This window comes from Penicillium daleae (genome assembly GCF_028827525.1).
Source record: "Penicillium daleae strain IBT 16125 chromosome Unknown utg000001l_segment0_segment0, whole genome shotgun sequence".
NCBI lineage: Eukaryota > Fungi > Ascomycota > Eurotiomycetes > Eurotiales > Aspergillaceae > Penicillium > Penicillium daleae.
Window position 1 is genome coordinate 472998 of NW_026623149.1, and position 12451 is coordinate 485448.

Sequence of the window (12451 nt, forward strand, 5' to 3'; positions counted from 1 at the left end):
TTTTGCGATCAACAGTGCTTGCGTATGCAACACGCCAAGAGCTTTCTTAGTCTTCATGGCCACGACTTCCACTGGGGATTGGAGCGGGAAGTGGGGGGACAGAGATCGGGTGATAGCATGGGACACCAAGCTCATTGAACTTGAAAGCAGAATAACCAATGATGAGCTAGACGATTCCTGTAACTACAAAATGTTGAAACGCTCGGTCGTCAAAAGCTCATATAAGTCTTGAATTTTATTAAGTATGTGCGTGGCTAGGATCTGGAGGGCAAACTCAGAGTCTGCATTTGACTCGTAATCATTACCATATTTAGTTGGTTGTGGGGCGGAGAGTGGAGCTTATTCGTTATCTTGCTTCGTATATTTCGGCTACCGGAATAATTACTGTGGTTGAAAAGGCTCTGCGAAGGAGAGTCGGCTCCTGCGGTATCCAGCAAGATTGGGAATCGACAGTGGCGTAGAATCTAAAGAGGGCGACGAGGACAGAAGAATGTCAAAAAGCGAAAATACTTAGATCGCAGTATAAGGGGAACTTCCGCTCCGCTGAATCTTGGCAGGTCGATCAAATTGTCTTGTAGAACGCCCCTCCACATTCAACGGTGCAGATGAACTGTTGGGGAAGGACTTGAAGGCGATTTATAGTCTATGAAATCGCTATTTTACAATTGACGAACCGAGTGCGCGGCAGGACTGATCATAGACGGGACAGGATAGGCCAACCCAGATCACGCGTGGGAGAAGTGCATAGCATACAATAGATTATTTGTTCCTGTAAGATTGCACTTTGAAAGATGATGCCCATTTAGTAAGACTTTGGTAGTCCCAGAACTCTCTCCCCAATATAATTACATATCATCTCCCGACTCACGGGCGCAATTCGAGGAATCAACACTTCACGCAAATATCTTTCCACGTGATATTCCTTTGCATATCCCATCCCTCCATGTACCATGACCGCACGCTCACAGGCCTGAAACGCTGCTTCAGCAGCCAGATACTTGGCAGTGTTCGCATATTCCCCGGAGGCATACCCCACATCATAGAGCCGCGCGGCATGGTAGATCATCAACCTGGCCGCTTCAAGTTTCATCCAGCTGTCAGCCAGGGGATGTTGGATCGCCTGATTTTTTCCAATAGCACGTCCAAACACGTGTCTCTCGCCCGCATAAGTGGCTGCTCGTCGAATAGCGGCATATCCAAGGCCAAGAGCTTCAGCCGCGATCAGAATGCGCTCGGCGTTCATCCCATGTAAGATCATTTTGAATCCCTCGTTCTCTTGACCGACCATGTCAGTCGCTGGAACGCGCCAATTATCGAAAAATAGTGAGTTTGTGTCGACAGCTGCGCGCCCCATCTTGGGAATCTCGGTGATATCCACAGCCGATGGATCAAGATCGGTGTAAAACAGCGAGAGACCCTGCGATGGTTTACTGACTTGGTCAAGAGGAGTCGTGCGCACTAAAATCAAAATTTTGTGCGCATTCTGTGCCGTGGAAATCCATATCTTCTGACCCGACAGGATATAATGATCGCCATCCCTCCGAGCCGTTGACTGCAGCTTCAATGTATCCAGTCCAGTATTAGGCTCCGTGACGCCGAAACAGGCTCTCTCGCGACCTTGAACCAGCGGCTCCAGCCATCGACGCTTCTGTTCATCAGTACCAAACTTGACAACTGGTTCTAGGCCAAAGATATTCATGTGCACTGAAGAAGCCGCAGTCATTCCTCCTCCCGACTCCGACAAAGTCTGCATCATGATCGCAGCTTCAGAGATGCCTAGGCCGGACCCCCGAATTCTGGCGGAATGCAGATTCCAAGCCAACCATCATCGGCGAGCTTTCTATGAAGTTTAAACGGAAACTCCTTCTTTTCTTCTTGCTTTAGCCAATACTCATCAGGATAGTCGGCGCATATTTTGGTGATGGCTTCGCGGACAGTTCGTTGAGAATCAGTCAGGTCGGGATCGTATGCTTGCAGATACTCTTTTGCACGGGCATGAAGCAGCCGTGAGAGCCTCGGATGGTTCCCAGCCAGAATATGTTGTAACTGAGGCCGTTTGATCCATGATTGAGTCTTTTCAAACGGGTCAGCTTCTTCGCATTTGGTAAGCAGGAATTTGAACCATGTAGACGCACGATGAATCTGCGCACTGGAAGCGACATAATTTATTCCTTTCCCACACGCCTCGAGAATTTCCAAAGTGTATTCTCCGCTAAATTCAAGATGTGGTGAAAACACTCCCAACTGGACTGTTCTTATTGTTGAATATGACCCTAGAAAGTCATCGGCGAAAAAGGCCGAAATCCCCGCGCCTCGTGTCGCGCCCGAGGTCCGGACCACCTCGAGACAGGCATGCGGAATGCCCGCTCGCGCCCAGCCAAGACAAGCTTGCTCCACTCGATGCGACCGCATGAGCGCATGGGGAGAATCCCAGTATTGCCAAGCAGGCCATCTGCGGGGAATGGAGGTTTGCCTGCCTCGGCGATTCACGTCGGTTGTTGCCGCTGTACCAGTCCTTGATCTGATCACTTTCTTCGAGGGAAACCGCCGAGCATACAAGTTCCTGAGAAACAGCCGAAGTCACTGATCTATTTTTTACCGCTTTTAAACCTTATAGTTCTATGCCTTTTTGATGCAGTCTTTTAATTCCATCACAGAGTCGCCAACTTCACCCTAGTCCGTCCCACAGCTCTACCTTGATCTCTCACTATGCCGCCTTGGATTCGCACATTAACACCGCAATCCTATACATCTGCGTTGCCTCGATCACCAATTATCCTGGGAGTACGCAGGTGTCACGCACAAGCCTCTCATACTCAGGCCGGCCCCTTGGCTGGCGTCAAAATCCTCGATTTATCTCGAGTTTTAGCTGTGAGTTTATACCTATCGTTCAGCAGATCCACGTCTAACATTTTCAAGGGCCCATTCTGCACTCAAATACTAGCCGATTATGGGGCCGACGTTATAAAGGTTGAGCATCCTAAAGGCGGCGTAAGTGATACACGTGTCCCCTTTCTCGTTCGAGAATTCACTCGAACCCAGATGCACCATGATTAACGTGTCCATCAGGATGATACCCGCCTCTGGCGAGAGGCCGGAGAGGAAGCTATCTGGAAGCCAAATACCAAAGACACATCTCTCTACTTCAATACAATCAATCGCAATAAACGGTCCATCTCGGTCAATTTGAAACACGAGAAGGGTAGGGCCGTGGTTTTGCAACTAGCAAAGAAAGCCGACGTTGTGTGAGTGACGAAGACTTTGGGCCCGTTACAAATAACCAACTCTAACGTTTTTTCGCGCTCACTTTTACAGTGTTGAGAACTTCATCCCCGGCAAACTCGATAGTCTAGGTCTCGGATATGAAGTTTTGAAGAAGACCAATCCATCTCTCATCTTGGCCAGTATCTCCGGTACGCACCAACAAACATCCTACTCTCAAAATATCTCACAGAAGCTCTAACTACTGCGCAGGCTACGGCGCCGATGGTCCCTATGCGCAACGTGCAGGATACGACGTTATAGGCGCTGCCGAGGGCGGCTTACTTCACGTCACAGGCGAAGGAGACGGACCACCCACCAAGCCAGGAGTCGGCATCATAGATATGTGCACGGGGCTTTATCTCCACGGCGCCATCGCTTCTGCGCTCCTTGCGCGGGAAAAGACCGGCCTCGGCCAAAAGATCGACACGTCACTATTTGAGACTACCATTTCCACCTTAGCGAACGTGGGTATGGCCTGGTTGAATCTTGGCAAGGAAGCACAGCGATGGGGCACGGGGCATCCCACGATCGTACCCTATGAAGCGTTTACAACGAAGGATGCACATATTGTTGTTGGCGCGGTGAATGACAGACAGTTCAACGTCTTGTGCGAGCGTTTAGGGAATACGAAGCTGGCTCAAGATCCTCGGTTTAGGGATAACAATTCGAGGGTCGAAAATCGGAAAGAGCTGAAGTATATTCTGGATAAAGAACTCGCTTCTGAGTCGACCTCGTTCTGGGAAGAAAGATTTGAGGGTAGCGGCTTGCCGTACGGTCCGATCAATAATATGGAGAAAGTCTTTTCACATCCCCAGGCCATTGCGAGGAATATGATTGAGACTGTCGAGCAGGGTGCGGCATTATCGGGGAAAATACAAGTTCTTGGTAAGTTCTTTACAATTCTCTTCACCCTATTCGAGGCATTTACTGAGACAGTCGTCCAAACAGGTATGCCAGTCAAATTCAGCGAGTCTAAAGGGTCAATTAGACGCGGTCCACCAGGTCTGGGAGAGCACACGGATGATATACTGCAGGAACTGGGTGTGCCATCTACTGCTATATCCGATCTTCGGAAGAATGGAGTTATATAGATGTTTATCGCAGAAACATGAAAGGTATTTAGCTTAGATATAGGCGGCATTCACTGACATTTAGTTCGTGATGATAGAAGAATATCAAAACCAATCCTGGGAGAACCCTCTCGATACTTCATTTGCTTCCGCAAAGTTGCTTCTGTGTATTGAATACTGCATGTCCTGAAAAACTTGCTGGAAATCGACGATGGGATCAAAGTCACCGAGGCAGTTGAGTGCAGATTGGTCGAGCCCTGCATCTGTAGCCGGGTGCTCAAGGGTACCTGTTAATAAATGAGCGTAATTGGAAGGCATAGGCACACCAGTCGATCCATCTCCATTCGTCGCAGTCTCCGACGATAGCCGGGGTTGATTCAGCTCCACCATTCTTTCTTTCGTAGGATTTGAAGTTTCGTCGCTTTGCGTGAAGCTCACAGCAGCCAACCCCTTCAAAGCACTCATACTGAGCCTGTTGAAGATATCACACGAGGAGCGCGCATCATTCCATCTCTCGCAGAAAGCAGTCAAAAGATTCGAACAATCACGCGAATCAGAAATAGCGTCCCAGTAGGACGGGACAAAGGCAGCAATACCCCGTCGTTTTCTTTTAGCACAACAACCCACGCAGTACACATTCGCCAGCCCTGCCATGAAGATCATATACAGACAAGACCATGAGTAATTCAAGTGACGAACACGCAGAAGCTCGAGGTAATTCGCTAGAACCTGGCGAGATGAATGCCAGAGGATAAGTAGAACATCATCAATGTCTTCATCATCGTCTAGTCCTTCCATTGCAGGGAATGTCGCGGATGGGCGGAAGAGCATTAGGCAGCCGCTGTGGTACAAGGCGTGATACCAGTTGAGATGGTAGAACACCGAAGGCACTTCTGAAGCGTTCTCCCCTGCGGGTAGCGCAAGGTGTTCAACATCATCTCTCCAGGATTGCAGTTCATTATAGAGATCTCTTCGTATCATTTGCCGTTCACGAAGGGAGAGTGACTGTGTGGATCGGCTTGTGTACATGGACCGGTGGATCTGCGCCTGGATCATGCGTAGTCTTATATGATGGAGAAAAGGAGATGTCTTTCGTAGAGAGATTGCCGAATTCTCATGCCTATCGAGAGATGCATCGTCTAACTCCGACGGTAATTGCACGTGGATATCGTCGTCGTAAAGTGCAAGTGGTCTGCCAAGGGAGACGGTCACAATCCTACTAAAATTAGCCAAAACTCTTGACTGAGACTTCATGAACCTACCTTTCCAGGTTATAATAGCACCAGAAACAACGTCGTTGCATTTCCAACAGCAAAGAAGGGGGTATGGGCCCAGTGAGGTGCATTTCGCACCTCTTAGCCACAGTCGAGACCTCATTGTGAAGTCCAAGTTCCACGCAAAGCTGGGTTGCCTTGCCTAGTATCTCCCACATCTCTCTAGAGGTATCGCGAAGGCTAGCATGGATTCCATATTTGCAATATAGAAGAAGCGCCTGCAAAGAGCGGATATCTCGGAGCTTTGACAGCTCGTCCAGTCGAGCCACAGCCCTGGCAAAATGAGACTCCGCGTCACCAAACGGCCAGCCCCTCTTGGAGGAGACCGACCCCAATGCCAAAACCATATCGAAAGCAAATGCTTTTGTGGGAGATTCATGATATACATCATGATCATGGTACATCTCCTCGATCATACTCATAAAGGCGGGGCGATACAGCAGTGGAAACGTCACATGCCAGTGTTCGAAATATGATTCGACCAAGGGCATAGCCAGTGCTCTGTCAACGAGTTGCACGGGGTCGCTAGCAACTGGTAGTGGTTTTTTTATTTCGGGTGTAGCATTGCTAGATGCGAGTCGATCAAATAACCCGCCCGTCGAAGAGGTCTCGACAACCCGTTCAACAACATCCACAAAACCCACCCCGTTACTAGAGCCTAAATACCGGGTCTCTTCACGTGGGGTTTTCTGTATCGTGTCGATAGATATCGCCGGAGACTGCAAGGTTTGAGGCTCTGCATGATGTTGCCTCGCTGCTTTGCCGAGGCCTTCCCCAGCACACGCCGAGCCGACATCATCTTGCAGGGCAACCCCAGCGTCAGCATCGCCCGACGCACGCTGATTCGCTTGTTGTTTTTCTCTCTCCAATTCCTGAAGGCGTATCTCAACTGAATTGAGGTAGTCCTGCTGGCGTAGGCGGTCTCGGCGTTTATCGGGATATCGGCACTGGGAGCCGGTTTTAACGCACGCTGTACACTCTGGGATCCGCCGGTCGCATCGGGTCTTACGAGAATAACAGCGCTGACACGATGGCATTGCGACTAGTTCATGCTGAGGCGACTCTCCAATAGTAATTAGAAACAATCAGCGTGTGGTGGCCGTTGACGTTCAGGAAAGAGGTGTCGGTGTCAGCCTCAGGCGAATTCGAAGGGAAGTGCGGAGAAGTTGCGGTTGGTGAGAGTTTAGTACAGAACACCCCGCGATGGACGCTCCAAAACTGAGGCAGCTTTGGTACATCACCACTCGTGAGGATCTAACATTGAAGCTTGTTAACCTAATCTCGGAATTCCAAGGTTCTTTCCATGGCGAAAAGGACGAGCTCCCAAATGTGATCTTGAATTTTGGGCCGGTAGAGCACGTGACTTTTGAGGATTCTACTGTAGATCCGAATCAACCGAGTCAGATCTTAGGCTTGAGGAAAGCATGATATTTATCTCAAATCTATTAACAAGACCAAGGCCTACAGTTGGACGCTGAGACCAAAAGTCCATGCTTAGGAGGAGACGGCGAGGTGGATGAGCAGTGGGATATCGTGAGTGCGTATACTATGGAAACCCACAATGATTACAGTACCAATGACAGCCCGTTGGAAGTGCTTCTTTTTCAATTTTTTTTTTTCTGCTCTCCGCGGACTTGGTGACGTCCCGCTCGGCTAAGCAGAATGTTGGGGTCTCCATTTCCACCCCCATGTCCCCCAACTTTCAAGAATATGCCCCCAGGACTGACGTAGGAACGTCGGCTAACCATTCCCAGGACTCCCGACCGGGATGACCAGACATCGTCAGTTCTATTGGCCCAGAAGGCAGGTCAGGCTGCAGAAGACCCCCTATCTCCTCAATTTCCCCGTCCAAAGTTGTCACTCGTTCCTCAATTTCCGCATGGAAGTTCCCCGGGGGGAGCCACTGGAAATCACGGGACGGGATGTTTTCCCGGCTGGTGACCGAGCGAAACCCCCACGGAAACCCGCCCAAACCCAAGACTTTGCACGAAATCCCATCCCGACCCGTTGGGGGCTTGGGAGAGAATGAGAACAAAAAATTGAACAAGACTCTCGCTTTCACCGGTTTTAGGCTATTCATCTTGGAGTCATTCACAAGCTGAATTTCCTTTTAGTTTGCCAGAACCATGCTAACAGTCTCAGATACCCCCGACATCCCAAGAGTGGCACGATGGCCCTGGCTCTCAGCACCGTCGAGGGCAACCCGACTCCCCACGCACGGTGCCGGGCCGATTGGCGAATCACAACTCACCCTCCGGCCTGGCCGGGGAGCCCGTCTCCGCCGGAAACCCTTGCAACCGAACAAAAAACCTTGCCGTAGCGTGTCCCGACCACCAGACAGGGGCCAGGGCCAATGGCCAAGTCCCAACTTCATTCCCCACTAAAAGAACCCCCCGCAACTGACGAGAATTTTAGCGTGGGGGTTCCTGGGGATTTTGCACGCAACCGGATGAGCGGAGTTGGGGAATGAGCAAAGAGAAAAAGGGAGAAAAATCTGCCCCCGTTCGTTCGTTTTTTTTCTTCTTTCTTCTCGGTGTGAGAATCTGGCCTGGTTGCTTTGAGAAACTCCCCAAACATAGACGATATCCCACAATGGCGGACGATATCTCACGGAACACCAACGATCGCATCGAGGTTGAGATTGAGAAGGAGCGGATCGAAAACCTCGAACATGTGGCCGAGCAACGCAATGTCGTGCCTCATATCGACCCGGCTCGGAGAGCGGTGGTCGAGAAGAGCCTCAAGCGGAAGCTGGATGCTCGATGCAGTCTGTTCGTGCTCATCTACATCATGAACTATCTCGATCGCAACAACATCTCGGCAGCCCGGTTGAAGGGTCTGCAGGATGATCTCAACCTCACAGACACCCAGTACTCGACTTGTCTGAGTATTCTATACGTTGGATACATTTTGATGCAGGTTCCTTCGAACATGTTCATCAACCGTATTCAGCGGCCCTCCATCTACATCGCCATTGCGATGACCCTCTGGGGTCTGATCTCGACCTGCTCGGGACTGGCAGGCAACTTTGGCCACATGGTGGCGATCCGGTTCCTGCTGGGCTTCGTCGAAGCTGCTTTCCTGCCCGGTGCCCTGCTCATCCTCTCCAAGTGGTACACCCGCCGAGAGCTGACCACCCGGAATGCCGTCCTGTTCTGCGGTAACCTCATCTCCAACGCCTTCTCCTCGCTCGTTGCCGCGGGTGTGCTCTCCAACATGGAGGGTGTCCTGGGCCACGCCGCATGGCGCTGGCTCTTTTGGATCGAGGGTGCCATTACCATGACTATTGCCATTTCTGCGGCCTTTATCTTGCCCGATCTGCCCACGAATTCCCGCGGTTTCACTGAGGAGGAGCTCCTCGTGGCACAGCTTCGTATCCTGGAGGATGTCGGCGAGGCTGATACCGACTCCGAGGAACAGAGTGCCTTCAGCGGTCTCATCATGACTCTGAAGGATTTCAAGATCTACCTGATGATGCTGGCTTTTACCGCCTATGTTGTGGGATTGTCCTTCAACGCTTTCTTCGTAAGTTCCCAGCTGGCCGACCAAAATACCACCACCGGTACTAACCATATCTACCAACAGCCTACCCTGACCGGTACCCTGGGCTTTGCCTACGTCCCCACTCTCCTCATGAGTGCTCCCCCATGGGTCTTCTCGTGCATTTTCTCCGTGATCAACGCGTGGCACGCCGACCGAACCCAAGAAAAGGTCAGTCCCAACCCCTCCCAAAAAAAAAAAAAAAAACACCAAACCCCAATGTGGCCACCCAACTAACCAACCTCCCAGATCTGGCACATCTACGGCCCCATCATCATGGGCCTAGTCGGCTTCATCATCAGCATGTCGACCCTCAACGTAGCAGCGCGCTACATCGCCCTCTTCCTCCAAGCCGGCTCCTACGCCGGCTTCATCGTCTTCTACTCCTGGATCAGCTCCTCCTTCCCGCGACCCCCGCCAAGCGCGCCGTTGCACTAGCCCTCATCAACGCATTCAGCCAACTTGGCAACGTAGCCGGCTCATACGTCTGGGGTCTGAAGGACAACGGGTACCGCAAGAGCTACGGCATCGTCACCGCCATGTACGGGATTACCATCGTCGGGTTCTGGATATTCCGCATGATCCTGGTGAATCTGAACAAGAAGCTAGAGCACAAGGAGGCGGAGTGGGATGCTGAGCATAGTGAGGCGCAGAATGGGGAGGTGGTGTTTATGGAGAGTGCGGATGAGTCGTTGCGGATGCGCAAGGGCTTTAGATATCTGGTTTAGAGTGCTGGTATTGCTTGGATTAGATATTATGATTTTTCTTGTCATGCCTTGTTGAGTGAGGCGTGGCGGGTTTTGTATGAACAGTTGGACGGGTCTTGGGACTCTTGATGCATAGTGTTTCTTGTGCAGACTTGGATATAGATTATGCGAATCAACGTGACATGAATTGAGTGCTTTGTCAGGTCAATTGAAGATAGATCGTCTCACGTCTAGTTCCTAACATGGGTTCCTAGCATGGGATCTTTAAGATTGTTGTGATCGCTGTGGCCGTGACCTTGGACAAAGACATCAACCCTCGACACGAGGAAAGTTTCGCTCTTGTTCACACCCCTACGCCAATGCTGTAGATGAGAATCGAAATTGATGCCCTTCCCCGCTACGATCTCCACCCAAGCACCATTTCTCCCCACTCACCTTACCGATAAATGAACTCCCTGTCAGGGGTATCACTAAATATGTGTACTCGTACAACTACGAGTAGATTATATTTCCCCCCCCAATTTCCCCGTCGAAGAGTTGTAGCACCAAGGACTCACCATCACGGCTCAACCCGAGTTGATCACATCAAAAATTCGCCCACCTCCACTGGCATCCAGCGTTAGTTATGGAAGATTACTGGAGATAATTCCTGGGAAATATATGTTATGGTTTCTTTGTGTGCCTGTGAGTCTTGCTAAGGTTGCACAACCATATAGCATGCAGTAAAAGAATCCACTGCTGGTATAGGGAGCAAATGTATCGGTCCTTTTTTTGCTTTATTTGCCGTAGCATTTTAGACTATAGGCTCATCTGATCTGATAGGGATCGTGTGTATGGGAGATGGAACATCTCTCGAAATGGCACGAAAGGGACCAACCATAGAGTTCAGACCCAGACCATCTAAACGACTTCCAAGACATCCGTCTCCGAGTTTACATTAAGTCAGCTTCTCATCCAGATCACTGCATAGTAATGAACTCTCATTTTCCATGATCAACTCTCCACATTACTCCTATCGGTTCTTCCCACTCCAACCTACAACCCAGCCAACCCCCTAAAAGCCCTCACCAAATCATCCCTCAAATCCTCCCAATTCTCCAACCCCACACTAACCCGCAACAACCTCCGATCAACACTCTTATCCGACAACGTCCTCCACTCAATAAGCGTCTCCACGCCACCCAAACTAGTCGCATGCTGAAAAAAGCTCAATCTCCCCGGCAACTCCCTCGCCAATCTCTCCTCCTTCATAGTAATCGAAAACACCGGCCCAAACCCATTAGGCATCTGCTTGGCCAACCAGTCACCTTCCGTCTCTTGCACAGACGCATGGAAAACCTCCTGCAGGACAGCCTGCACGGCATCTTCGTCCGAGGCCGGGGCGGGAGTCGGCGCGTGCAGCGCGGCGTGTAACCACGCCACAAGACGGGCTGTATTCTGACACTGGCGCTGGACACGGACTTCCAGTGTGCGCAGACTGCGCACGCCGAGCCATGATTCCATGTTTCCCATCACGGAGCCGAGGAAAACGCGGTCCTGGAAGAGTTGGGATGCCCAGTCATCGCGCTGTGTGGCGAGGACGCCGCAGAGCAGGTCGCTGTGGCCGCCGAAATACTTGGAGCCGGAGTGCATGACTAGATCGGCGCCGAAGAGGAAGGGGTCTTGTAAGCCTGGCGGGGCGAAGGTGGAATCGACGATGAGGTATGCGCCGCGCGAGTGGGCTTTCTCTGCGTAGGCGGCGATGTCGAAGGCTGTTCCTTTGGGGTTGAGGGGTGTTTCGAGGAGGATGAGGTCGCCCTTCTCGAGTTGGTCGGGACTGCAGTCCAGGTCGAGCTTTTGGAGGCCGGTCAGGCGGGTGAAGAGGGCGATTACGCCGTGGCAGCCGTGGTAGCCTTCGCCGACGGAGATGCGGCGGGGGTTGAGAAGGGTGAGGGCTGCGTGGAGGGCGGAGAGGCCGGAGGAGTAGGAGATTGCTTTTCCATTTAGGAGGGCTGAGAGGATTGTTTCGAAGCGGGTTGGGTTTGGGCAGGAGGCGCGTGAGTAGATGTGGTTTGTAGGATCGATGTCGGACTACACGGGTGAGAAGAGAGGATGGGTATGATTAGACGATTGACAATGCCATTGACAATGTAGATAGCTAGGTATGGAGGGAGGTAGGGAGATAGGGGACGGCTGGAAGGTGGAAATATCGAACAATGCATACACTGTTGAGATCAGCTGCAGGGATAAGCGCGGAGGGATCATCGGAGTAGCGGAAGGTGGTGGACAGATGCATCGGAGGAGCCACATCGGACACGACATTGAGCACGTCGTCCGCGTGCAGAGAGCGGGTGGACGTGCCAACGTTAGGGGTATGCGACATGGTTATGCTATGTAACAAAAAAGGGTGGGAATTGTATGCACAGGAAAATAGAAGAAAGGGGGAAAGAAAGGAGACTCGGCAGAAGTTATCATACAACCAGAAATGAAGCCGAGGGAAAAGAGGGGCACGCACGCAATCGCATCACGTGGTGTGGGGGAGGGGGTGATCTGCCGAAAAAAGTCCGGCAGTTGGATGGACCATTGACTGTTGGGTATCATGAATGATCGAGATAAA

At 51.2% G+C, this 12451-nt stretch overlaps 5 protein-coding genes across 5 annotated transcripts; 2 read left to right on the top strand and 3 right to left on the bottom strand.

Moving 5' to 3' along the window:
* Positions 1-802: 802 nt before the first annotated feature.
* Positions 803-2412, bottom strand: N7458_000158 (acyl-CoA dehydrogenase family protein; the record flags this gene model as incomplete). Its single annotated transcript, XM_056903552.1, has 2 exons — positions 803-1776; positions 1824-2412. 2 exons carry the CDS (start codon positions 2410-2412, stop codon positions 803-805), a joined length of 1563 nt encoding a protein of 520 aa, XP_056771319.1.
* Positions 2413-2709: 297 nt separating this feature from the next.
* N7458_000159 (CaiB/BaiF CoA transferase family protein) lies at positions 2710-4355 on the top strand (the record flags this gene model as incomplete). Its single annotated transcript, XM_056903553.1, has 5 exons — positions 2710-2871; positions 2920-2991; positions 3070-3245; positions 3316-3413; positions 3475-4355. 5 exons carry the CDS (start codon positions 2710-2712, stop codon positions 4353-4355), a joined length of 1389 nt encoding a protein of 462 aa, XP_056771320.1.
* An 84-nt stretch (positions 4356-4439) lies between these two features.
* N7458_000160 (Zn(II)2Cys6 transcription factor) lies at positions 4440-6645 on the bottom strand (the record flags this gene model as incomplete). The annotated part of the gene is made up of 2 exons (XM_056903554.1): positions 4440-5550; positions 5597-6645. 2 exons carry the CDS (start codon positions 6643-6645, stop codon positions 4440-4442), a joined length of 2160 nt encoding a protein of 719 aa, XP_056771321.1.
* A 1555-nt stretch (positions 6646-8200) lies between these two features.
* Positions 8201-9876, top strand: N7458_000161 (uncharacterized protein; the record flags this gene model as incomplete). The annotated part of the gene is made up of 3 exons (XM_056903555.1): positions 8201-9319; positions 9398-9466; positions 9544-9876. The coding sequence occupies 3 exons, from the start codon at positions 8201-8203 to the stop codon at positions 9874-9876; spliced, it is 1521 nt and encodes a 506-aa protein (XP_056771322.1).
* A 1014-nt stretch (positions 9877-10890) lies between these two features.
* N7458_000162 (cystathionine gamma-synthase) lies at positions 10891-12217 on the bottom strand (the record flags this gene model as incomplete). Its single annotated transcript, XM_056903556.1, has 2 exons — positions 10891-11925; positions 12059-12217. 2 exons carry the CDS (start codon positions 12215-12217, stop codon positions 10891-10893), a joined length of 1194 nt encoding a protein of 397 aa, XP_056771323.1.
* Between the last annotated feature and the right edge of the window lie 234 nt (positions 12218-12451).